Source organism: Balaenoptera musculus, chromosome 9, assembly GCF_009873245.2.
Source record: "Balaenoptera musculus isolate JJ_BM4_2016_0621 chromosome 9, mBalMus1.pri.v3, whole genome shotgun sequence".
Classification (NCBI taxonomy): domain Eukaryota; kingdom Metazoa; phylum Chordata; class Mammalia; order Artiodactyla; family Balaenopteridae; genus Balaenoptera; species Balaenoptera musculus.
Window position 1 is genome coordinate 23,210,518 of NC_045793.1, and position 27,424 is coordinate 23,237,941.

Genomic DNA, 27,424 nt, shown 5'->3' on the forward strand with positions numbered 1-27,424 from the left:
TTATACCTCTGTCTTGATTAATCACTGGATGAAGGATGCCCTTGAGAAAGGGGGGTGGCGACCTCAGGCAAAATGGCCCTCTCCAGTCAATAACTCCTAAGGGAACTGACAGCCGAGGGTTTCCTGTTGGTGGTACTCCCAGTGGCGGGAGGAAATAGTTCCTCATTCCTGAAGGGGGATCTGGGTGGTGCATCACTGCCTCCAGCACCTATACTAAAATGCTTGGGAAGAAAACTAGCACTTACCAAGAACCTACTGCTACGTGCCAACCACTTTCATAGACGTTATCCCATTTAATCGCATAACCAGAGGTCCCTCGAACACAAGGTCACAAGGTGAGTGATGGAAGTGGGAAGAGGGGCCATCTCTGATTCTAAAACTCTTTCTTCCACATCACATTTGCCAAGTGACTCTTTGACAATTGTAAGTTTCAAAAGTATTTATTGACTCATGACTTAAAATTGGCATTTTCTGAGCACCTATTATGTCCAGGCACTGGGAAATTATAGAAAAAAGACAAAATGTCTGCCATACACAAACATGCACACAAATATACACATATATGTATGTGTGGAAATACACATGTATGTAAATATGTAAACATCTATGTGTGTGTATATATATGTGTGTGTGTGTGTGTATATATATATATATACACATATGTATATATATACATACATAGTTGTTCAGGCCAAAAGCTTGGAGTCCTCCTTGAAATCTATTTCCTCACCTGCTATGTATAACCCATCACCACGTCCTGTTGTTTCTAGCTCCAAAATGTATCTTGAATCTGCCCACTTGCAGCTATCTTTGCCCATCATCATCTTTTGCTGGGGTTTCTTTAGCAACACCCTAATGGTCATTCTGTATCCTCTCTTGGCTCCAATCCATTCATCACCTAGTCTTCAGAGTGATTTTTCCCAAAATGCACAACTGTGCATGCTATTGTGTTGCTTAAAGTCTTTCAATGGCTACATTTGGCTTTTAGGATAAAGTCTAAATCCTTTAGAAGGTTAACATACATTTATTTAACAATTCTTAATTGAGTATCTACTCTGGTCCAGGCACTGTTGTAAACAATGGGAATACAGCAATGAACAACAACAACAAAAACCCACAAAAACTCCTACTCTTCTGAAAATTATAAAGATTATACTCTAGTGGGGATGGGGAGAGACAGAAGTAAACATAATAAGAAAATTACATATGCTGTAAGAAGATAAGCACTATAGAGAAGAACAGAGCAGGGTAAGTGGAAGAGAGGAATTCCAGGTGTCTGTGTGGGGTGGGGAGGAGTTGCAAGTTTCTATAGAGTGATGTGGGTAGGTCTCACTGAGAAGGTGACATTTGAATAAAGAAGTCACAAAGAATTGAAGGAGGTAAGGGAGAAAGTCACGTGGGTGTCTGGAAGAGCCTTCCAGGCAGAGGCAACAGGGAGTGCAAATGTCTCAAGGCAGGACTACATCTGTCAAATTCAAGGCCTAGTAAGGAGGCCAGTGTAGCTGAAGCAGAGGGAATGAGGGGGAGAATGGAAGATATTGGAATCAGTGAGAATAGGTAATCTTTTTCAAGGAGTTTTGCTGTAAAGAAGAGCAGAACAATGGAGTGGTATCTGGACGAGGAACTGCAATCAGAGAAGGTTTTTGTTTTGTCTCATTTTGAAGACGGGAGAAATAATATCTTAATGCCGACGTGAATGTTCAGTAGAGGGGAGAATCACTGGGCAATGTCCTTGAGTAGGCAAGCGGGGACTAGGCCGAGTGTACAAGGTTGGCCTTATGTAGGAGCACAGACTACAGCAAGTTTTCTCAATCTCTACACGTCTGACATTTTTGGGTGAGCTAATTCTTTGTTGTGAGGGGCTGTCCTGTGCACTGTAAGATGTTTAGCAGCAACACCAGCGTCTACCATCACCCCATCTGCAATAACCAAAAATGTCTCTAGAAATTGCCAAATGTCCCCTGGGAGGCAAAACTGCACCCATTTGAGAGCCACTGATCTATATTAACAGGAGGAAAGGTAAAGTACTATCAGAGGATAAGACAACCACTCAGTATATGAAATGAAAAGACAAAGCTGCATTTATTGCTTACTATAGGCAGTGAGGGTCATGCTTGTCAGGCACATGTTTAGAGAAGACCAAACTGCTAATCTTATATTGGATTTACAGAAAGTGGGGAGTTCAGGGATTGGTGACCTTTCAGAGGTCTAAGTGTGTTGACATTCTCTGCAGAAGTGATAACTTGCGTGAGAATATTGTTGATTGGTTGGCATTTGGAGGTGTGTGTACTGAAGTGAGTCTGTGATTGGCTGATTTTCAGAATCAATGGGTTGTCTTTGGGCTTGCAAAAGCATGTTCACTGGGGTGAGTTATCAATAGACTGAACTTAAAACTGGCTCTGATTTCTGGCTACTACCATGGGAATGTGGGAACTTAAAAAATTCTCAGTATTCCACATGCTAGTGGGTAGATGCGGTGGTGGTAATTTGTGGAAGTTTTCTTCTGATTGCTTAAATTTTTTAAGTGAAATAGGAAACAAGGACATCAGCAGACAGGGAGGATGGATTCGAAGAGACACTGAAGATTTGAGGAGAGAAATATGAAAGTCATCTATGAAAGTAGGAGAGGAGGTACACTAGGGAAATGTAGTATGATTACTGGGCAGAATTAAGGGCCCACTTGAGGTCGACAATACAGAGAGACAAGTCAGCATGCCATGCATTTTTCTTTAACCGTATTCAGCTGACAGGGTGCAGGAGCAGAGTGGTGGAACGCTGAACTCTACTGTGATTGAGGTTTTGCCAAACGAGTACTACAAAGCAAGAAAGGTCCAAAGAAATTGAGAGTACATTCTAGAGAATGTATTATTTTCAGTTATATATTTTGCTTTTTTATTATGACATTGTCAAAAATACTCAATAATAGAAAGAATAATATAATGAACCCGCATGAGTCTATCACCCAAACCCAACAATTAAAAACATTTTTCATCATGGAATTTCCCCTGTGGTCCAATGGTTAAGACTCCACTTTCCCAATGCAGGGGGCACAGGTTGGATCCCCATTCAGGGAACTAGATCCTGCATGCATGCCGCAACTAAAGATCCCGAGTGCTGCGACTAAGACCTGGAGCAGCCAAATAAGTAAGTAAATAAACATTAAAAAAATTTTTTTTTCATCTATTCTCCTCACATTTTCTTTTCCTCCAGAACTTTAAAGCAAATCCCAGACATCATACTAGTTCACCCATAAACACCTCAAGACGTATCTCTTAAAAGTAAGGATTTTTTTTGGCCACGACGCGAGGCTTGTGGGATCTTAGTTACACCACCAGGTATGGAACCTGGGTCCTCAGCAGTGAGAGCACCGAGTCCTAACCCCTGGACCACCAGGGAATTCCCAGTAAGGACTTTTAAAAACCATAATCACAGTGCCATTATCACATATAACAAAACTAAATAAGTCTTTAATATTAACTAATTCTCTGTCCATATTCAAATTTTGCAAAGGAATGATGATAATGATTGGCAACTAACTGAAGCTGGCTAAGGAGAGAAGAAACAAGGAAAGGTGGTGTTGTTCGGAACAATGTAAAGGCTGAGATCAATAGGTTGAAAGTCCTGGTGGGCGGGAAAAACTACTGGAGTTAGGAGCCCACAGAGAGTGAGCTGGCAGGGGGGTGGGGTGGTCCCACTTTTATCTTTGCCCATTGCTCAGTCACATCAGTCTCCTTTTTCTGTTTATTATATGAGGCAAACTCCTTCCAGTTTGGGATGCTGGAAGAGTCTGTGTAGATCTCTTTCCCACAATCTCATCTATTTTAACTCCAGCACTGATGCTCTCAGGAGAATCTGTAGACTGAATTAGGTCCTCCTTTACCCTAACCCTTGGGATTTCTTTGGAGCACTTGTAATTTCAAAAGTTCAGGAAAACGTATTTGTTTAATGTCTAACTCCACTAAAAATTACGTCTCCTTTATTCACTGCTGTCATTGCCAGCGCCGAGGACAGCGTCAGTAGGACACCCTCAATAAATAATTTTTGGACAAAGCAGGGAAGAAGTGTTCGATAACGGCAAACGCCAGACTTCTAAACCCACCCGTAACACGGTTTCTAAGGATTCTAAATTATTTACTCTTAAGTGACGGTCGCCATTCCCTCACATGTAAAAAGATAAACTTAGGAGTGTCTTATCAGTTAATTACCTTAAGACTAAATTGGGCCCCTCAGCCCTGCTGAACTCGGAGAGACAGCGCTCTAAAAACCTCTTATCAACCCAAGTATGCTCGTACATAAAGGAAACGACTACTCTTGGCGTTTAACCAGAGCCCTCCCGCGAGGGTCTACCTCGGTTTTGTTTGTTTGGGCCACGCCGCAGGGAATGCGGGATCTAAGCTCCCCGACCAGGGGATGGAACCCACACCCCCCGCAATGGAAGCGCGTAGTCTTAATCACTGGACCGCCAGGGAAGTCCCTACCTCGTTCTAAAATGGCCAGGAAGGGCTGGGACCGGCGGTGAGACCCGGCAGGTTGCTTGGGCCAACGCGTGGGAAGCCAAAAGAGGATCCTAACCGCTCAGAACGGAAGTTGCTGAGCCTTCACACGCGCGGGGAAGCAACTCGGAAACGGACCAAGATGGCGGCGCCCAGTGAGGGGCTAATGTTTGCTGCGGGGGTCGAAAAGAACTGTAGTGCGGTTGTTCGCTCCCCAGAAGGGACTCCCCAGAAAGTCCGGCAGCTGATAGATGAGGGGATTGCCCCGGAAGAGGGAGGCGCCGAAGCGTGAGTCTGCGAGTCCACCCTGGGTCTGGCGACGGCAGTTTGGAGAGGGTTTGGGGGACTCAGGCCAGGGTAGGATACCCTGGGTCTGTAACTCAGGCGGTGGGAATGGCTGCGACTCGGGATCTTGAAGAGACTCGGGTTCCTTCGCTTAGTCGGCTTTAATCTTCTACTCGGGAGGCACTGGGTGCAATTTTGCCTTAAGACAGGTTTTGGGAGGAAGGAAAAAGACAGGACCGCTAACTGAATGTGCGCACCTGATTTCTCTTAGACTTCTTAACCTTTTTTAGTCCTAGACACCTTTGGCAGCCTGGTAAAGTTTATGAACACCTTCTCAGAATTATATTTTTAAATGCATAAAGTAAATTGCATAGGATTATAAAGGATACCAATTACGTTGGAATGCAGTTATCAAGAAGTAAAAGAAAAAAAGTGATGCGGTAAAACGCTTCATTACTTAAGAGTTAAATAATATCTAGTAATAGGTCTGTTATCTACCATAATTTTGAAGTAGCGAGAGCATAAACGGTATTTCAAAACATGTGCAACAACCATAATGTGGTGACAAAATACCTGTGATTTCCATTGATGACAAATTTACAGGTACTGCTGATGCTACTGTGGGTTTTTAAATTATCTTCATTCATAATGGAAGGAAATGCTACATTTCAGTGAGAGGTTACCAAAGTAAATGTCATTTTTTTCTATACAAGTTTATGGAAGCTCTGAATTTTTTCCAAGATCCACACCTCCCTGAGGCTCTCTGTCACTCTCAGAAGGATTCTTAGAATAAATTCCTTTATTTTGAGTTATAATAGTTGGTGTAATCTTACTTCCATTAAAATTACTTTTGTCTTCAGCAGTTCCTGTGTCTACACTTCCCAGGTGCTGTTGAAATGCCTTTCACTGAATATAAAAGAATTGTTTTGCTGGTTTTTTTCTCCTTGAATTTTTTCATGAAATAGCTAAAATTCTTTACTTTGATTTAAATTTTCAAATTAGTTCCTTTGGGGAAGAAGTGCATATCAAGGATCAATCCAGGTAGAAATATCAAAATTGTCATTTTCTGCTGTTAAAATAGTTAAATTTCTAAGGTGGTTCAAATTGGATAATGCACAGAAGCCTTGAGTCTTATTTTGTGTTTACGAAAATTATGCAAAATACTGTTGGAGAGCAGTGAGTGAGGTAGCATAGTTTGCCAGTATAGGATTAGTGGAGCATGGTCAAGGTAGAAATTGCTTGAAATTTAGTTATGGCCAAACTGTAGAGATTTGAATGCCAGTCTGAAGAATTTGGATTCTGCTTAGTAAGTACTGTGAAACTATTGACAATGTTAAACAGAAAAATTACCTGACTGAAATGATATTTAGAAAGGTTAAAATCCAGAGTGGCGTGATTGATGATACAATGTGCAGAGAAGCTAGATAAAAAACGTTTAGGCAAAGTGATGCCTTGAAAGGATTACCAATAGTTCTGCCACTTTATTTTAGGAAGGACACATCTGCCACATTCCAGTCAGTTAATGGATCACCCCAAGCAGAAGAACCTCCATTGGAATCTACAAGCAAAGAAGCCTTCTTTAGCAGAGTGGAAACCTTTTCTATATCCTTTTTGGTTCGAGTGAGTTGCACTTTCTGCCTGCTTCTGGAATTATTCTTCTAGGAGTAACACCACTTACTCTGATGTTTTTAATTTTTAGAATTAAACTTGGTAAGAAATTTTTTAGGAAAATTAGCATCATAAAATGTCATCCCTCAAAGGGATATTTGAGATCTAACCTTTCTTTTTTACAGAAGAAAAAACTAAGAGCCTGAGAGAAGAAGGAATAATAACTAACATTTGTATATAGTATTTCCATGTATATTATCAGTTTCAAGTTGGTTATGTGACTTACCCAGGGTCAACTTGCTAGCAAATGGCAGAGCTGGAATTACAGTGTAAGGCAGCGGTCCCCAACCTTTTTGGCACCAGGGGCCCGTTTCGTGGAAGCCAGTTTTTCCACAGACAGGGGTGGGTGATGGGGGGGGTGGTTCAGGCGGTAATTTGAGCAAGATGAAGCTTCACTTGCTCTTCCACCACTCACCTCCTGCTGTGCGGCCCAGTTCCTAACAGGCCGAGGCCTGGGGATTGGGTTGGGGGTCCCCTGGTTGTAAGGCTTTTAGCACCAAACCTAATGTTTTTTAACATTATACTACATTTCCTATCTCTTTCAAGATTTTCCTTTGTAAATTATCTATGGTTGCACAACAATTTACCCTAAAACTTAGTGGCTTAAAACGACAAGCACTTATTATCTCACAATTTCTGTGGATCAGGAATCTAGGCACAGCTTAGCTGAGTCCTTTGGTTCAGGATCTCTCTCAGACTGTAATCAAGGTGTTGGCCAGGGCTGCAGTCATCTCAGGGCTAGACTAGGAAAGGATCCACTTCCAAGCTCACTCACGTGCTTGTTGGCAGGATTAATTCCCTCATGGCTGGATTGAGGGTTTCAGTTCTATACTCGCTTTTGGCTGGAGCTCCGTGGGCTCTCCACAGGGATAATTCACAACATGGCAGCGGGCTTCAGTCAGAGTGAGCAAGCAAGAGAGAGCAAGATAGAAGCTAGATCTCAACTGACATCACATCACTTTTGCCATTTTCTATTTGCTAGAGTGTTTTTAATTTAAAGCAATTACAGACTTATAGAAAGGTTGCACAGGTTACAAAGAACTTCCTTGTGAGTACTTGAAAGTAAGTTGTCAAAGTGACACCTCATTACCCCCAAATATTTCCCACAAACAAGGACTTTCTCTTACATAACCACAATGAAACCATCAAAATTGGGAAATTCACATGATAAATTACTACCATATAACCCTTACATCATAATCATTCCATCAATTGTAGTAATAATGTTCTTTATAGCAAAAGGATCCAGCTGAGAATCCTCAGTTTTTCCTTGAATTTCATGACCTTGATACTTTTGAAGCTTATAGGCCAGTATTTTATAGAGTGTATCTCAACTTGCATTTGTCTGATGTTTCATTATGATTAGATTCAGGTTATGTAGGAATATCACAGAAGTAATGCTGTGTTCTCATTGCATCCTGTCAGGTGGCACATGATTTTGATCTGTCCCTTTACCAGCTATCATCATTTTGATCAGTTGATTAAGGGAGTGTCTGTTGGTGTTTTCCATTGTAAAGTAGCTTTTTCCTTCTTTGTAATTAAACTGTTTTGTGGGGATGTGCTTTGAAACCGTGTAAATACCACATTCCTCATCAAACTTTATGTAACTTATTGTAGCAGCATGGGCTCATGATTTCCTTTTTTATTCAATGGGTTATAATCCATTACTATTATATATTTTGAGATTCCAGCTGCCCCTGATTTGGTGAGTGGGAGCCCCATGTAGATGCTCTTTATACCCCACTTGGCTACAGCACCCCAAGGTAGGTCCCCCTCTGTATGGACTCCCTCTTTACCCGACTTGACTTTTGACACCATGCGATGAGCTGCCTCCCCTACCCTCCTGGCTTAGTCCTCCGCCTTGCTCACCACCTGGTGGCTTTAGGACTAAATTGTTCAGGAAGGGGAAAGTATTTTAACCATGCTTCTACTGCTGTTCCTTGGATTAATTCCTGATATTGATAAAGCATTTAAAATCATTTTCTTTTGTTATTTTTTTGTTCCCATTGGATATAAATTGATTGCCACTTTGATATGATAATCATTTATTTAACTTAAGCTAGTTAAGTGATTCTATTACTTTTATTCTACATAATCCAAACTCCTTTAACATTTATATCTAGATTCTGTTTCTAGCCTTCAGTCCTCCTTTTGCTGCTATTAGAATGTTTTCAAGTTCCTATATCCCTTGTAAAAATATAGAACTTTCCTGCATCTTTTATGTTTTATCCTTTTTTTTTTTCCTGTGCTCTGTAAAACAAGAGCTCTATAGGTAAAATAGAAAAAGCTGAGTGTTGAATATTAAAGATCAATAAATATTTTAGGACATATTTCCCATGCACATACTTACAGATGCTCTTGATGCTCTCAGCTCACTTAAAACTCACATACCACACACACATTAGTATATAACAGTCAAATTTGGGGCAGGGAGGAATAATGAATATTATCAATTTTACTGACTTTATTCTTCAGAAGGCAAAAGTGGATGTGATACAATAGGAGAGCAGAGATGAGTGATAAAATATTTCAGCTTGTTTGACCTTCACCATCCCTTACTGCTTAGGCAAATCCCAGTGCTTTCACTAGTGTTTTCAAATCCCTGGTATTTCATACTAAGCAAAAGTGAATGGTTTTTCTACTGTACCCCACAACCAATAATAAAATAAACATTTTAAACATATAAAATACATACGGCTTCCTGTTGCTTTTCCTCTTAATGTGTTTATTCCTATATAGATTGACTTAAAGTTTTCATTTCTGACTTGTTCATTTTAATGCACATGCATGTTGTTTTTCTTAACGTGAATACTCTTTGAAATGGGCAGGTAAGCCCCCTGAGCTGTCTCCACTGGTCTGTGCAAAATATGGCTGGGTCACAGTTGAATGTGATATGCTGAAGTGCTCCAGCTGTCAAGCTTTTCTCTGTGCCACTTTACAACCAGCTTTTGATTTTGACAGATGTAAGTATAAAGTACAAATTACATTTTTCTCCATATTCAAAAGATATCTATACTAGTTTTTCTGAAACGACCAGTCACTTGTGTTTGATCAAAGAATGTGTACTTCTGTATATAACAAGGTGAATTTGTGATTGTCTTCCCTAATTACTAGCTTTAGTCATTACTTTTTTTTTTTTTTTTTTAAAGCTCAGCTACTTTAGAGTGAACCTGACTTTGTGTATTCTGGGAAACTAACAGCAGTATGTTTATTTTATAGTTCCGAAATTTATACTTAGGCTAAGAGACACAGGACTTTTATGAAGGCTCACACTTTGGAATGCCTGCCTTATAAGATACATGATATCTCCTTTGTTATTGCTTTTAGAATCTTGATTTAGAACTTGTTTTGTGAAAAATATTAAGATTATTCAGTTGCTAATATTTCATATCTTTAAAATTTTTCTGAGTTATTTTATTCTTAGTTGTATCTATACTCTTAAAGGCTTTTGGCCATTGGATTTTGAGTCTATATAAGGCATTGTTTTTAAGGCATTGTTACCTATGTGGGTTTCAGATAAGGAACGATGTGCTGAGCTGAAGAAAGCCTTGTGTACTGCCCATGAGAAGTTCTGTTTCTGGCCAGACAGCCCCTCTCCAGGTACTTATTTACAAAATTTCCCATTTACCATCTCTTCTTGGTCAGTGCGGGGTTTTTTTGTTTTGTTTTTTTGCTTGTTGGTTTATTTGTTTTTAATTGGGGTATAGTTGCTTTACAATGTTGTGTTAGTTTCTGCTGTACAGCGAAGTGAATCAGCTATATGTATACATATATCCCCTCTTTTGGATTTCCTTCCCATTTAGGTCACCACAGAGCATTGGGTAGAGTTCCCTGTGCTATACAGCAGGTTCTCATTAGTTATCTATTTTATACATATTAGTGTATATATGTCAATCCCAATCTCCCAGTTCATCCCTACCCCCAGTCATTGCGTTTCTCATATTTTCTTTTTTTTGCAAAAATCTAGCCTTTGAAGTTTCTTTTTCCTCCTGTCTATTTGCGCTTTACAAGAGAACTAATATTCATTCACTTATTGTGTTATTTATTAAGTGCATTTGACATGCCAAAGGTTTAATCGTGCATACATTATCCCGTTTAATCCTCTCAGGGGCCCTGGGAGGTAGATATCAACCTGATTTTTAGGTGAGGAAACTGAGAATCAGAGATCTTTTTTTTTTTACTATTTTATTTACTTACTTATTTATTTATTTATTTATGGCTGCATTGGGTCTTTGTTGCTGTGCACGGGCTTTCTCTAGTTGTGGCAAGCGGGGGCCACTCTGCGTTGTGGTGCACAGTCTTCTCACTGCGGTGGCTTCTCTTGTTGTGGAGCACGGGCTCTAGGCGCGCAGGCTCAGTAGTTGTGGCTCGCAGGTTCTAGAGGGCAGGCTCAGTAGCTGTGGTGCACGGGCTTAGCTGCTCCATGGCATGTGGGATCTTCCCAGACCAGGGCTGGAACCTGTGTCCCCTGCATTGACTGGCGGATTCTTAACCACTGTGCCACCAGGGAAGTCCCAAGAATCAGAAGTCTTAAAACCAGCTAGTGAGGAGCCATGACCATGGTTTTATCTGATTTCAGACTCTCTGCTTTTCCCACCAGAGCAAACAGCCCCATGTTCTACCCAGGCTTCCTGGTACACTAATGGCACTAATGGTGGCAGTTAAATATGGTTCAGTTGCTAAAGAAGACTCACAGGACCCCACATGAGAGTGATTACAAATCTGCAGTTTGTTACAGTAAAACAGCACAATATATCAGTAGCATTGAAGTAAGGATATCGTCACAGCCAAAGACTGCCCCACGGTAAGGGGTCTGGAGAGGCCAGGTGCAGGTTACTCTTGTCCTCGTATAAGGGCTGTGGCAGTACGCACTCTCTCCCGAATCAGAAACCACTGATGTGTGCACAAAATGCTTCAGAACAAGGGAGCCCAAGTTGTAGTCTCAAGTGGGATTTACTTTTATTTTGCTGGTCGTGTTGGCATATTCCTGCTGAGTAACCAACCTCAACAGCCGAGCCCGCCAGGGGGCTCACCAAGACCAGGGGCAAAACTCTTTGGACCCATGGTTACAATGCAGCACTATTAATCCATATATTTCATGCTTGACCAGAAATCAGCGCCATGTAGGTATGTCTTTTATTTCAGTAGGACAGCTCAGGCTAATTCCAGGGTCACTGATGCCCAGGAATATTCCATGAGTGACCACTAAGAGGAAAAAATAGTTGGAAAGTGACCGTAGAGTGCCATCTACTGATATATGAAGAGGTGATAGAAAAGGAATTATTAAGAAATAGAATTTTTAAAGTGAAAATGACTGTATAACAAGGATTTCCTACTGTTGGCCTAGCTGCTTCACTGTGTTGTATAACAAAACTCAATCCTATGCGTATTTGAATCTTCTCTGTCCAGTACACCCAGGGCAGAGATAGATTCTCTATCTGCTAAGGCCTATGTTGGTGGTTGCAAACTCTTGCTACCATGCACTCTTCTTTCTTTCTTTCTCTTTTTTTTTTTTTGCATTTTAATTTTTTTGTACAATTTTTAAAGGATACTTTCCATTTACAGTTATTACAAAATATTGGCTGTATTTCCCATGTTGTACAATACACTCTACTTTCTTGGTCCCATTTGTGACTTAAGCTACCACCTACTTGAAGACTTCTGACTTCTATTCAGATCTCTCTTTTGAACTTGACTCATATTTTCAACTACCTTCTAAACATTTCCACTTAAAATCTTACAGGTACCTAGAACTCAAAATATACAAAACTGATTTCTTCATCTTATGCTTAAAACTTTATTCACTTCTTATGTTGTCTCCATCTTGGTAGATGTTACTTACCTCCCCCTCCAGTATGCTACCCAAAAACCTGAAAGTCACCTTAGATGCCCCTCCTTATCTTCACCAGCTGGTCCTACCCATTCTGCCTCCTAAATACATCTCAGATATGACCTTCCAATTATATCATCCCTTGATTTGGTTTTTTAACATTCAAGAGACTTTTGTGTGGAGAAAGGAACACCTCAACTATTTATACTTTAATGCTTGCATTTATTAAGCATATCTAATAAAATTGTGAAGGTAATTTTCTTCTAACATTTACCAATAATTACAAACTAAATTAAATCCCTGTAAACATTTTAAATTACAGTTACTAATTTATTAGGACTGATTATTTTGAGTATATCATATACTTTAAAGTAGACAAAATATACACCTACATTAATTGTAAAACACATATTTAAACTTATGTGAAGACATTTTCATGATGGGATTAATTTCTTCTCTGTTCATTCTTTTCCCTTCATAGGTTTTTACTGGTACTTTCCTAGGGTTGTAACAATCAGACCAAATCCTGAATTAGAAGATGATCAGATAGGTGTTGGGACCTGGTTTCTTCTCCCAAGTTTTGTTAAACCAAAGCCACTGGTCATCAGGACATGTTTCCTTTTTATTATTAAACCTCACTTTTTTAAAGTCCACACCTTTCTCATTGATTTCAGTTTTTTATTACCTGACTTTTCTAGTAAAATGATTCATCTTTTAAAATTAATGACGTTTTTTGACCTATTTGGTTGCTTGCAACAACTTTAAATAATTTTTTTTAAATTTATTTGTTTATTTTTGGCTGCGTTTGGTCTTCATTGCTGTGCGCAGGTGTTCTCTAGTTGCGGTGAGCGGAGGCTACTCTTTGTTGTGGTGCGCAGGCTTCTCATCGTGGTGTCTTGTCTTGTTGCAGAGCACGGGATCTAGGCACGCGGGCTTCAGGAGTTGTGGCACGAGGGCTCAGTAGTTGTGGCTCACGGGCTCTAAAGTGCAGGCTCAGTAGTTGTGGCACATGGGCTTAGTTGCTCCGTGGCATGTGGGATCTTCCCAGACCAGGGATCGAACCCATGTCCCCTGCATTGGCAGGCGGATTCTTATACTGTGCCACCAGGGAAGTCCCAACTTTAAATAATTTGATAAACTCTTAAGGAATATTTTGTTGCCCTTGAATACAGAAAGTGTCTCTTTGTTTTATTTTTAACCTTTTGAGTAATTTCTAAAATTGTGGAGTGTTTCAAGTATAGAAAAAATTGTAGATAATAATAATATAAGAAACATTTCTGTATCTACCACCCAACCCCACCTAATACTAACATTTTGCTATCCTTGCAAAACCACCCCACCCTGCTTTCTTTCTGTTAATCGGGAAGAATTACAGATACAGCTGTGTAGTCTTCCCCAATCTCATTCCCTGCCTCCCTGTCCTGTAATAACTACTATCCTGAATTTGGTGTCCATGATTTGCTTACATGGTTTCTATGTCTACAACATTTACATGTATCTAGAAGCAATATATATGGCACTATTTATTTGTTTTAAGATTTTCTATAAATGTTATCATTCTGTATATATTCTGCAACCTACTTTTGTAGGGGGAGTCAACTTTTTTTAAATTAATCCATGTTGTCACATGTAGCATGTTTGAAGCTTTATAATAAGTAGGGCCATCTAAAATTTTAGTCTTCTAGGAGATGAGAGATAGTGTTTATCTAGTTAACATTCCATTTGGGAAAACCAGCTTATTCATTTTAGAACCTCCTGTGAAACCCTCTTTCTACATGATCGTTGTGTGTGACTATAACTTGAACACCCTTTTTACCAAGTTATGTGTCATCACAAGTGCTAATCAATCCTTCCTGTACTTGGTACACTTCCTACCTACTCTGATTCTATTTAGCATATTCACTCTTCCCTTCTCTGCTTACACAGATTTTGAGCTTTTAGATGTATAGATTACTGTTTTTCATAAAATTTGGGAAGTTTTCAGTTACTATGTCTTCAGATACTCTTTCTGCCCCTTTCCCTGTTTTTCTTCTGTGTCTCCCATTATGTAGATGTTGGTGTGCTTGATAGTGTTCCTTCATTCAACATTGATGCTCCTTCTCTCCATCCTTATGCCACTCGTATCTTAGAGGGATTACTACTTTAAATCACCTTAATGTCTGCTAAGCTTATTTCTTTGCATCCAGACTGACCCCTTAGTCTCTGCTCTAAACTAATGCATGTTGTCTATAATATCACTTTCACTTCTTTCTTTTAAAAAATCTTCCAGTAGTTTCTCATCACATACATTAATAAAATCATGGTCTGGCTGCTGTCTATACTTTAACCTTCTCTCCGACTAGTCTCCCCACAGGAATACTGTGTTCCAACCCTGTGAGACTATTTAGAATTCCCCACATGTGCTATCCTCTAGGGCTTTACTTTTACACACTGTTGTTGGTCTTTCCAATTCAGCTTAGACCTGACTTCTTCTGAGAAACCTTTCCTGAGACTCTGCTTTTTAAACATAATCTCAGGGACTTTCCTGGTGGTCCAGTGATTAAGACTCCATGCTCCCAATGCAGGGGGCACGGGTTTGATCCCTGGTCTGGGAACTAAGATCCCACATGCTGCACAGTGTGGCCAAAACGTAAACATAATCACAAAAGTACTATCACAGCTCTATCCAAAAAAATCAGTAATTTCTTTTTCTTTTATTGTTTATTTTTCCAGCTTTATTGAAGTATAATTGACAAAATTATAAGATACTTAAAGTATGCAATGTGATGATCTGATATACATATACACTGTGAAAGGATTTCCCTGCCCCCATCAAGTAAATTAATTCTTTTTTGAAAATAGCATTATGGGGTTTCTAGGAACCAAAGTATAGTATTAGAGTGAGAGGATAAGGATTTTAAATATTAGGGCATTTGATTCTGGGACTCAAGAAACTGTAATCATTTTAAGACCCAAAGTACTAGAAGTTTAGCTCTATCAAATGATATTAAAAACCATACTGTAATCATTTTGTTGTTGAGAAATAAAAATCAGTACTCTGATAACTGATCTTTTAGCATCAGAAAATTAATATTATTTGATAATAGCAAATATCTATTGGTAAGAGTAATGAGAAATCTGTAAATTATGTGAGATATTGTCTCTGCCCTTAAGGAAAATAAAACATTATTGAGATTAAACCTAAAAACAATACCTAAAACAATCCTAAAAAACAAGTGATAAATAATGATGATAATGATGAAGTAACTGTGATACACAACACTTACTGTGCACTGGGAACTATTTTTAGCACTTCAGTTACATTATTTTAATTGATTATCACAAGTCTAGGTGTTATTGTTAATTTCTTAATATCATCGAATATCATCAATTTACATTTCCCCTGTTGTTCTATACATGCTTTTTATTTTTTATAGTTTGTACCAATATAATCTCCCAGTTTACTTTTTCCACAGATCGATTTGGGATGTTGCCATTGGATGAACCTGCGGTTCTTGTTAGTGAATTTGTAGATCGTTTTCAAAGCCTTTGTCACTTGGACTTCCAGCTTCCTTCCCTGAGGCCAGAGGACTTAAAAACTATGGTGAGTTTTTCTTGGCTAGCATACAGTGGCCTTCAGTTGTCGCCAGCATGAAGCATTTCTTTTAATGACAAGAGGCTGCAGATAGCTAAGAAGAGAACTACTTGTTTGTCTCTTAACTGACCTTTTTCAATCTCTACCGTAAAGAGGACTTGAGGGTTTAAATAAGTGAGTTCCATTTAAACTTTTAGATATGATTCTTTAAGTGGCGTAAATTCAATTTTATCTCAATTTGTTACTTAAACTATTTAACAGAAGATACTGAAATGTGGCTTCATATGGTTAATCGCATACCATTTTCCCAAAGAAAGTGCTGGAGAAGTTATAAACTCCCTTTTCCCTTGTAAATAGAAATTTTGAAATGCTCTGTCCTATCTGCACTTTGAAACTGAATATTTACTGTCCCATTTCATCATCCTGTGGGTATTCTGTCAAGACAAACTTTACTGTAGGAAATAGAAGCTATGATTTTGCTTCAAGTTGAGAAGCTATTATGGATTTTAGCACCAAACTGTTAGCCTCTGATGCCTGTTATAAATATCCTCCTGTCTCTAGCCAATGAAAGTTTTTTCACCCTGTCATAGTGCTTTCTTATTCTTAGAACAAAAGTAAAGACTGTGGCAAGCTCTTTTGTGGTGTCAAAAGTAAATTCATTGCCAGGCCAAGAAATTAGTAGTAGTCTGTTGTGATTATTTGGGTTTGAAATTTACAGGTTTCAGGGAAAATATGCAATTGGTAATTTGAAAACAAGTTAGTACTAAGAAAAGATGTGGTAGTTCCAGGAACACTGCCCCTTTCTCAATCAGCAGATCCAGGGCAGTTCAGAAAGCTTCTGTGTGATACCTGAGCCTGTGCTGGATAGTAAGTCTTCTCCAGTGAAGAGAATTGTCTTCGTGTTTGTCATTTTTTTCATGATTTTTGCCTTGTACCACCTAGGTACATCATTATCTATGACTTTTCATGGTGGTTGAAACTTTAAGTCTTTTCTCTTGGTTCCTTTGTAGTGCTTGACAGAAGACAAGATCAGTCTTCTCCTGAACCTGCTTGAAGATGAACTTGATCACCGAACTGATGAGAGAAAAACTGCAACCAAACTAGGTTCAGACATCATCCAAATCCACGTCACTTCCTGTATTCTCTCCCTGTGTGGCTGGGCGTGTAGGTTAGTGAATTTGCCTGGGGACGTAAACTGTGACAACATTATATACCCATACACAGCAGTTACTCCTAGCATTTGGAGATCACATGGTGTTTCCTGTGAGAAAAACAGTGACAAAGAAAAACTAAGGGGGTGGAGGAGGGATAGGAAGAATTAGTAACAAAACCAGAATTAGAACTCAGGAATTCTTGAACACGCCTGAACTTTGTTTCTTTTACTATCACTTCCCAGCTGGGAATTCGTGTTCCTATAAACAGTGAAGCTCCTTTCTAGTTTTAGAAAGGAAAAATCAGTTTAATTGATAAAAACTACGGAAGGAAGCACCAGCTGGAACCCTCTAGGCCCCAAGTTGGTGTCTGCATTCCAGCTGCTCAGTTCAGCACAGACTCCCTCTGAGACAGAAGAGTGTCAGACCAATTTTGATTTACTTTAAATATGCTTTCTTTGGTAGATTAAGCAATACTTTTCATTTACACGGAAAAACTTTAAAAGGGACATGAGAAATTTATAAAACTTACCTTTAAAATAGGCTTGCTATAGAGAGCATGCTAAGACCCCTAGATCTTTCTGTAGGAAATACGTGAGAGATGACGAAGCTGGGTCCTAGCATCGGAGGACGGGGCCCTGAGAGGAGGTGGTTCCCAGCCCACTGGCCTGTTGCAGAGATTTGTTTGATGAGATGAAGCATACTCACAGATCATTATGCATAGTCCCTTGAAAATGTTATCCTCTGAGAAAACGCACTTTTTTTTGTATTCCTACCTAGTTCTTCATTGGAACCCATGCAGCTCTCCCTGATAACATGTTCACAGTGTATGAGGAAGGTGGGGCTCTGGGGCTTCCAGCAGATCGAGTCATCCATGATCGACCTGGATGCCTCCTTTGGTCTGACCAGCTCCCCCATCCCAGGCTCTGAGTGCCGGCCAGAGCGCTTCTCTCTGGTGCCTGAGTCTCCTCGGAGGATGATGACTCGGAGCCAGGATGCCTCGTTTTCCCCAGGCTCAGAGCAGGTATAGACTTAGTTGGCTTGTTTGGGGTGGACTTTTTATTTATTTTTTCAAATTTTATTCTGTTTTTTAAAAAATATTTATTTATTTATTTGGCTGTGCCAGGTCTTAGTTGCAGCGCACGGGATCTTCATTGAGGTGTGTGGGATCTTTTAGTTGCGGCATGCGGGCTCTTAGTTGCGGCATGTGGGATCTAGTTCCCTGACCAGGGATCGAACCCGGGCCCCCTGCATTGGGAGCATGGAGTCTTAACCACTGGACCACCAGGGAAGTCCCAGGGTGGACTTTTTAAAAACAGCATTCTTACCAAAAGTGTTGTTGGCAGAAAAGTTGGAAATTAACTTAGGTTATATAATTAACTTAGGTTAAGCTTCACTTATAACCGCATTGATCAGAATATTACAGAGTGGTTTTATCACCAGTTGCAATGGAGATGCTAAATTCATTATTTTGTATAGAAATCTAATATTCTTTGAAGAGTTTAGTTATGCAGACAGTTCAGAAACTAAATTCTTATAGTTTTAAAAATACTAGCTTTCACATGCTTCTAGAAATATTTCTCCTGACTGTAGTCATTAATGTCATTAGGGTACTTCCATCATCTCCCCTTTCCTTCAGGCTGAAAGGAGCCCAGGTCCCATTGTCTCTAGAACTCGAAGCTGGGACTCTTCCAGTCCTGTCGACCGTCCTGAGCCAGAGGCCGCTAGCCCCACCACCAGAACCCGCCCAGTGACCCGAAGCATGGGAACAGGAGACACCACTGGCCTGGAAGTGCCATCTAGTCCTCTTCGGAGAGCCAAACGGGCTCGCCTCTGCTCTTCCAGCAGCTCGGTGAGTCCACCTGCGTGTGTGGAGGCCCCTGAGCACAGCAGCGCCCAAGCCCTCACCGTGCAGCACAGAGAAGCAGGCATGAGCTGAGCCTGGTCCTGTGGCTACAAGGAGGCCATGAGAATAAGTTTAAAGGTGGGACAGTTGGGTGACCAGAGGGAAAAAAAATTTAAGGGTTTTGCCATTTGTTTCTTTGGGACGTCTTCTGGCAACGTAATAAATTTGTCTTGCCCAAGGGACAGTAGTGAGAAAAGAGGATAGACCTGATAAGGGATGGTTTAACACGAAGGGAGTAAAAGAATTTTAAAAGTGAGAGGGAAATACATAGGCGAAGTTTAAAGGAGAACATAAAACTAGAAATGTGGGCATTGTGAGATTCTGGATTTGAGAATTTATAGCAATGCCTCCCTGAACTTACATAGTATCTGCCCTTCATTAACACGGATTCCTCTTCCTCCTCTCTCAGGACACATCTTCCCGAAGCTTCTTTGATCCCACTTCTCAGCATCGAGACTGGTGTCCTTGGGTGAATATCACATTTGGGAAAGAAACCAGGGAGAATGGTGGAACTGAGGTAGATGCCAGCACCCCGGCAGAGCCAGGCTGGAAGGCAGTGCTGAACATCCTCTTGGCCCACAAAGAGTCTAACCAGCCAGCTGAAGCCGACTCCATGGTGAGATAAGCCACTGCCCCGATCATGTGCAGCACTTCTTGTTTATGGGATGAGGAGAAGAGGCTGCTCCTATAATTAGCACCCTGCCTGCCCACAGCTTTCATAAGTCAAGGTAGACTCAGTCTGGGTTCATCCTAGAGAACAGGCATGGGACTGGTTCATTCTTTCTGCAGTTTAGCATATGGCATTCCACCAAATTCTGATAAATTCTTTGTCTTCCCCACTCAAATGACTCGAAGTAGAAAAGGAATACAGAAACAGAAAGAGATAACAGGCTGCTGCCAGTGTTGCAGAGCAGCTGCTTTTTCCATCTGAGTCACTGTCACTTGCACTTGGAGCCTGGCCGTTAACTTAGCTGTCAGGACGGAGCACTGTACTCTGCCACCACGGCCTCGATTTCATTCCTCATGGTGGGCACGTGACTTTGCTGTGTTCCGCGGCCCCAGCCTTGTGCACTGACCCTCAGCTGCCATCACAGTAATGACTGCTGCTGGTGACCCTTGTGGGTAAATGCAAACCTGTCATGACAGCTGAGAAAACAACTCAAGTGTTTGCTCTGTGCAAAGGGCGGAAGTGAGAGGAGGGTGGGCATCAAGAAATCGCAAAAACTGCATTCTCTTTCCTTTACTGGCTCATTCCCAAATTTGCCATGTAACCTGCTTAGTGTAAATATAATAATTTCTGACCTCTGTTCCCTCCAAGGACAAAGTAAAATAATACTTGCCAGCAGATGTTTATCAGAACCATTCCCAGATTCATGGTTTTGTAGGGTCACAGAATTCCACTGGAGGGAGCTATAGTGATGCTAGAAGCCGAAGAATGTGCATTCAGGGGCTTCCCTGGTGGCGCAGTGGTTAAGAATCTGCCTGCCAATGCAGGGAACACGGGTTCGAGCCCTGGTCTGGGAAGATCCCACATGCCACAGAGCAACTAAGGCCGTGCGCCACAACTACTGAGCCTGCAAGCCACAACTACTGAAGCCCGCATGCCTAGAGCCTGTGCGCTGCAACAAGAGAAGCCACTGCAATGAGAAGCCCGCACACCGCAACGAAGAGTAGCCCCCGCTCGCCGCAACTAGAGAAAGCCCACATGCAGCAACGAAGACCCATTGCAGCCAAAAATAAATAAATTAATTAATTTAATTTAATTTAATTAATTTTGGGGGGGGGCGCCGTACTGCGTGGCATGCGGGACCTTTGAAGGTCCGTTTTAGCAACTTGTCTTTTAAGATTCCCCACAGCTGCTGTGACTGGGAAGTACAAAACTTAGAAGCTCTGCAGTAAAGGATCTTGAAGTTAGAAAAAAATTTATACTATTTTTCAACTTAAATCTCTTTCAGTTGTGTCACTGTATTAACTAAATTGCCCTCAGTCACAAGTAAGAGTTCAAACTTCTCCCCCCTGTAACTTTATTTTATTGAGACATTCAGCCGCAAAGAGTATAAGAAAACAGTGAAAATGTCATCTTCTGTCAGAAATTGGAGTGAACTTTATGGATTATCTTGCTAGATACGTTTGTGCTCTCACTGAGACCCTGTGCTTTTCACTATGACTCTCAAAGGCAGAGAGAACCAAGTGTTCTGCTTCACTGAGAACTTTTATCTTTTAGTGAACTGTTTTGTCTCCCTGTAACACCATTTCTCAGAATCTCAGGTCACTTCACAGGCATGATCAAGTGGCAGTGAGATTCTTCCTATTATTAGCTCTGCTGGCTAAATCATGAATCTGAGAAGGCCAAGGTCATAGTTTAAACTCTTAAGGGTCATTTAACTTTGTTTCATTCCTTGGCCTGAGATTATACTGTTAGCACCAGCTAGGCATCTTGTAAATATGAATCCTTGTTCACAAGAGATGATGAATAGGGCCAGTTCAGCATCACAGATGCGAAATCAGTGCAAAATGTGTGCTGCACTGATGCTGGGTCACAAGTGTCATCCTCACATTCAAAGATTAGGACACATACGGATGCTTGGAGGAGGACGTAAGCCGTATTTTAGAGGCTCCGAGTATGTTAGCAGTAATCTAACAGTAGACTCAAGCTTCTTGATTTTTAGTCTGGCTTTAGGTGTATATTATATGTAGCACAATATAAGATTAACTGGTTTTACTCACTGCTAGACATATGTAGATCATTGTGGGAGAAATTTACAGACCACGCCTTAAAGCTATTACCCATCCTTTGTCTCTATAAAAGAATTTAATCTCTAATAATGAGCTTTTCTATTTATAGAGTCTCTCTGAGAAATCAAGGAAGGTATTCCGAATATTCCGGCAGTGGGAATCTTTATGCTCATCCTGAAGATATTCCAGCCCTTCCTGCAGAGAAGTGGAAAGAGTGGCTTTGAAAAATGAAGCCTGAATTCCCTTTTGAGCAGCTGATGCTAAGTTTTTCTCCGTTCTGGTTTAATCATAAGGAGCCCCTGCCCTTGCAAAGGTATGCATGTCATCATCTGCATCTGACTGAGGGGAAAACCTGTTTGCAACACAGGGATGTGGGCTGGGAGAGGTAGGGCGACCCTGGCTCTGTTAAAGGGGTGCGTGGTTCCAAAGCTCAACGGAGGACCCAGGGCTCCTTACGAAACTCGACGGAGGACCCAGGACTTGAGCATTTTTAGTGTCTTTAGCGGGGACAGTGTTTTGAGGATTCATATCCCAGGAATACGTCAGTATGTGTTAATAAAATATTTGTTAAGATTCTTACAGCTGGAGAACTGTTTTCCTCCTTGTCTAATGGGCTGACATAAAGGAAGTTGAGACTGAGAAAACTACAGTGGAGCAGTAAACAAAGGCAAAATTTCAGTTTTCAGATTGGCTGCAAAGCCGTGAATTTATTTGTGATTCTAGTCAAAGAAGTATTCCTAAACCAGAGACAAGACATTGTTCATTATATCACCAGGAGATCTCCTGATGTGTTATAGTGAATGGTAAGCTGATAATTTTCTCTCTTCACTTTGATAATAACAGAATAAGAGACTATAACAAAGGGAGGAAGGCTCTTCAGAAGAGACCCCTCTCCATGCGCCTTCTAATGCAAGGCTCCCCTGAGTGGGGCTCCCCAAGGCTCTTTCACTGCTGGTGGAGAGCATTGGTGTCCATGGTGGAGAAGCTGACCCTGACCTGCCCCAACTAAATAGACTACCCACTGAGAAAGTGACCATGAAGGAAACTAGCTATTCTTCAGAATGTCGTACTTTCTTTTAGTGACTGTGGTTGGTTGGTTTTATAACTCACTTCTTTTATACTGAAGTATTTTAAAGAACATATGTAATATAATATTCCACCCATGCTAAACTTCAGGTTATATCTCTAAAAAACAGAACATTTTTTCTATGTACTACAGCCAACAAAAACTAATAATCCCTTAATATCGTCTAATACCCAGTCCATATACAAAATTCCCAGTTGTTCCAAAAATGTCCTTTACATTTGATTTGTCCAAACCAGGATCCAATTCAAGATCATGGGTTGCATAAATCTCTTTAGTCTAAAGGACAGTCCCTTTTTCTCATATATGTCAGATTTAAAATTTGTCATTTTTCAATCCTGACTTTTTAAAAGGGTAAATAGTGTTGATATCTTTCCCAAATCAAGCCTCCATCCATGGATAAGCCTGTTAGAGGCTGCTTCCAAGTTATTTTTCTAGGGGTGCTCTTTTGCCTTTGGCACTAATGAAAGGCTTGACTGTTCATTCTCCAGTCTCCATGGTCCCCTTAGAGGCTGATTAGTGGGCAGCTCTCTAATGAGAGCTTCTGGAATGAGACTTCTGGCCCAGGGTGGGAAGCCATTTGCTGACAAGTGGCTATGTAGAAGTCTGCTCACTAGAAGCTCATAGCCTCTAGATCACGATTTCTTAAGGAGTAGTGTAGAATCATTAACACAAGGTATTCAAATGGACTACAAGCCTAAGTTTCAGTTTATAATAATGTGGGTTTTTTTTTTTTTTTGTCTTTCCATTACAATTTTTGATTTTGACCTCCCTCCAAAAAATGTTTTTACTTTTCTTTAAAATAGGCAAAGTTCCACACTTTTTTTGGTTTTGTGTTTTTTCAATCATAAATGGAAGCAGATTGGGATAGACTTGATGTGACTCAAGAAACATTAAGTTTCTTCCATGTGTGTGGCACTGTCCAAGCCCTTATATAATGCAAAGGTGAGTGACCACCTGGTTTCCACCGTAAAGAAGTTTATAGTCCAGGGACTTCCCTGGTGGTGCAGCGGTTAAGAATCCACCTGCCAATGCAGGGGACACGGGTTCGACCCCTGGTCCGGGAAGATCCCACATGCCACAGAGCAAGTAAGCCCACATTCCACAGCTAGTGAAGCCTAGAGGCCGTGCTCCGTAATGAGAAGTCCGTGCACCGCAACAAAGAGTAGCCCCCGCTCGCCGCAACTAGAGAAAGCCCACACGCAGCAACGAAGACCCAACACAGCCAAAAATAAGTTAAAAAAAAAATGTTTATAGTCCAGCCTGGAAGATAACGTTTGTACATAAATGTTACACAAGACAAACAGTGCTAAATACTCCAGGAGTATAAAAGAATTCTCATCTTCTGAATATGTGGAATTGTAGAGAACTGGGGGGAAGGTGTGGATTTGGCCTGGGCCTTGGAGATGAGCTGGAGATGTATGCTCCATGAGAACAGGGACCTTGTCTGTCTTGTTCATCATCTCAACACTTAAAACTGCCCTGCACATGGTAGACTCTAAATACAAGAAGGATATTTGAGGCTGAAGGAACATTGAGCAAATGAGCAGAATTTCATATGTTCTTGAAAGAGCGGGTATTCTGCTGTGGCTAGAGCTTTCCATTGAGTAGAAGAGAAAGGATAAAAGAATACAAGTTGGGCCACTTTGGAGTCTGAGGACTTTGGTCTTGAATCTGTGGGAAAAGGGAAGCCGTTGAAGAGCTTTTGAGCAGGGAAATGACGTTCAGGCTCAGGAAGATAATCCTGGTGTCTATATAACGCACAGTAGGGGAGACAGAGGAGTCTGAGTGAGGTGTGATGGCAGGGAAAATGGATGCCTTGATAGAAATGTCAGTGGTGACTTCAACGTCAGTTTGGGCGTGAGGAAGAAGGGAGGAGTCATGGATGGCCTTGAGGTTTGTGGCCTGCCCAATCAAGATAGAGAACGCAGGTGGGGAGGGAAGATAGTAGTTTTATTTTTACCATTTTGAGTTCAGTTATGTAAAAATATCTGTCTAGAAATGGTGTTTTAGAGGTCAGGAGAGGAGGGTTCATTGCATTAAAGTCAAGGATCATTGTTTCAAATGCTCAGAACCTATAGAACCTAAAGCCACATAGAGTGGTGCTGTCAACCTCATGATCTCACAAGGATCTTAATGCCAGCCTGTTTAACAGTGTACCTGAGGGCTCCACACTACCTGTCAAGTTTATGGTGAATATACTATGAGGACGGACTGAGTATACTTTCAAATAGTAATGGGTGGTCTCAGATGGGGTGATGATTAATTTTATGTGTCAGTTTAACTGGGTTAAATATGCCCGGATAGCTGGTAAAACATTATTTCTGGATATGTCTGTGAGCGTGTTTCCAGAAGAGATTAGCATTTGAGTTGGTAAACTTAGTAAAGAAGATCACCCTTGGACTTCCCTGGTGGCACAGTGGTTAAGAATCCGCCTGTCAATGCAGGAGACGTGGGTTCGAGCCCTGGTCCAGGAAGATCCCACATGCTGTGGAGCAACTAAGCACATGTGCCAAAACTACTGAGCCTGCACTCTAGAGCCCGCGAACCACAACTACTGAACCCATGCGCCACAACTACTGAAGCCTCCGTGTCTAGAGCCTGTGCTCCGCAAGGAGAGAAGCCACCAAAATGAGGAGCCCTCGCACCGCAATGAAGAGCAGCCCCCGCTCGCTGCAACTAGAGAAAGCCCGTGTGCAGCAACGAAGACCCAATGCAGACCAAAAAAAAAAAAAAAAAGATCACCCTCAACAATGCAAGTGGGCATCATCCAATCCACTGAGAGCCTGAATAGAACAAAAAGGCTGAGGAAGGGCAAATTTGCTCTCTTCTTGAGCTGGGACCTCCATCTTCTCCTGCCCTGGGACATCGGAGCTCCTGGTTTTTGGGCCTTTGGAGTTGGACTGGGACTGAACCATTGGTTTCCTGGGCCTCCAAGCTTGCATATGGTGGATAATGGGACTTCTCAGCCTCTGTAATCACTTGAGCCAATTCACATAATAAACCTTTCTTTATATCTATATGTATCCTACTGGTTCTATTTCTCTGGAGAATCCTGACTAATACAGATGGGATTGAGCTCATGAGCGTCATTTCCCAAAGTGTTTGTTCTCTTCCACACACTAGGACATCACTTCAACCCCAGGCTCTTATTCATTCTTCTTGTGGGTTGTTCCTCTAGAAGTGTTTGGTTTGACCTTTCTGGTAACCCACTTTTCCTGATTTGATTCTTTATTTGAAAAATAATTTTTTTCTTTTGGCAGACTCTTTTAAAGAAGGAAATTGCCTAAACTTTTAATTTTGCTACTTTACTATCTTAAAGATAGCATTATAAATCATCATTATAAGGAATTTTCCCACTTGGACCTAGCCAGACCAGGTAGCTTATGGGGATACTGTGTAATCTCTGTGTTAACTGTCTCCTGCTGGCTCTCTCGCTGGTAAATAGAATTTCCAATACCTTCCTTTCTACCTCCCAGGTCAGAACCTTCTTTTGCAGTCTTGGTCCCGGGGATCAAGGCAGGTGGTGCCTTGAAGACCCCCAGCTGTTCAAGGCTATTCAGACTGCCTAGTTTGGCCAGCCCTGCCAACCTTCAGATTCTCCATGTATTATTTTTCTTCACTGAGACCTCTAGGATTCTATGTCTTGTTTTCACAAAAGTTGCATTTCCCATCCAAGTAGACTATGTTTTCTCAGAGGTTAAGACTGGAGCTCAAAGACATTTAATAACAAGCTCTGTCATACAGCTAGAATGTGGCAGAGCCACGCTTAAACCCATGTTCCCCAGCCTTCTGTTCCTTCCATTATAATACAGCTTGGAATACCTTTCAGCACAGTGAGTCTACGATTTTCCTTTCCTGAACATAAAGTCGAGATCTGCCTCTCACAGCAGAAAGGAATATCTTACAACCATTCATGGGACACCAGTATCCAGAATGAGTTTCTCACCTGGCTCTTTTTAGATTTTAGCCAACTTGAATAGACTTACCAGGGGGAACATTCTCTTTAGGGGCTTTCCTCATTTACTCATCAAACTCCTAGACCAGCTGTGGCTGCTTCAGAGCCAGCTTTTAAATCCCTTGCACCCTTTTCCATCTTTGGAACAGAAACAGCTGCATGTACAGCTTGACCAAGAGCAAAAGTACAAACACTTCTTCCTCCTCAGTTTTCCTTGCTATTTTTAGTTTTATTCCTATTCTGGGTTTTCTTGGGCTTTATATAGCTGTTATCTGGGTCGGGTGACCCATGCCCTTGGAAGCGAATGCATCACCCGAGCCCTTTAATTAGAGACCATCCGTCTATCTTTATCCCACGCTCTCTTTTCTCTCATTGCTTCGTGGCTGAAGTGTTGGTGGTGGTTACTGTTTTTCTCTCCACAGAGCCTCTCTGGTTGACTCGACTGTCGTGTTGCTGAAGCCAGTTAGGAAGAGAGGGAAAGGGGAACTTGTATGAGGGCCTCTGGGGAGGGCTGGTAGGCCATGGAGATTGGTCATGTATCGGAAGATTATCCAAAGATTCAGACCACCTTAATATACTTTTCAGCTTTTTGTCCTTACGTCTGTCAGCTACCTAGCAATATCCTAGGATGAGATATGGAAAAAAAATGGACTATTTCCCAGGTAGGTCAATAAAAGCCCTCAAAAGGGTTGAAGTAAGGACATAAAATGTTAGACCTGGAAGGAATTCTAAGTTTACC

At 41.1% G+C, this 27,424-nt stretch overlaps 1 protein-coding gene across 3 annotated transcripts; it reads left to right on the top strand.

Annotated features, from left to right (window-relative positions):
* Nucleotides 1-4,596: 4,596 nt before the first annotated feature.
* Nucleotides 4,597-23,731, top strand: ZC3HC1 (zinc finger C3HC-type containing 1). Of its 3 annotated transcripts, XM_036864489.1 has the most exons (11): nucleotides 4,597-4,781; nucleotides 6,269-6,380; nucleotides 9,259-9,409; nucleotides 9,963-10,046; nucleotides 15,732-15,859; nucleotides 16,861-17,018; nucleotides 17,782-18,025; nucleotides 18,128-18,160; nucleotides 18,641-18,853; nucleotides 19,317-19,523; nucleotides 21,753-23,731. In XM_036864489.1, exons 1-11 carry the CDS (start codon nucleotides 4,636-4,638, stop codon nucleotides 21,819-21,821), a joined length of 1,545 nt encoding a protein of 514 aa, XP_036720384.1. In that variant the 5' UTR covers nucleotides 4,597-4,635; the 3' UTR covers nucleotides 21,822-23,731. The 3 variants fall into 3 exon arrangements, with proteins under 3 accessions (XP_036720384.1, XP_036720385.1, XP_036720386.1); XM_036864490.1 differs by lacking the exon at nucleotides 18,128-18,160 and having other exon boundaries at nucleotides 18,611-18,853; XM_036864491.1 differs by lacking the exon at nucleotides 18,128-18,160 and having other exon boundaries at nucleotides 4,598-4,781; nucleotides 21,753-21,893.
* The last annotated feature ends 3,693 nt before the right edge of the window (nucleotides 23,732-27,424 follow it).

Excerpts from the sequence above, each read along its gene's own strand:
- ZC3HC1 (XM_036864489.1), top strand. The coding sequence starts at position 4,636 with ATGGCGGCGCCCAGTGAGGGGCTAATGTTTGCTGCGGGGGTCGAAAAG. Across the intron at positions 6,381-9,258 it reads GCAGAGTGGAAACCTTTTCT|TCTTTGAAATGGGCAGGTAA; the intron begins ATATCCTTTTTG and ends TAACGTGAATAC. Across the intron at positions 18,026-18,127 it reads TTTCCCCAGGCTCAGAGCAG|GTCTTAGTTGCAGCGCACGG; the intron begins GTATAGACTTAG and ends TGGCTGTGCCAG.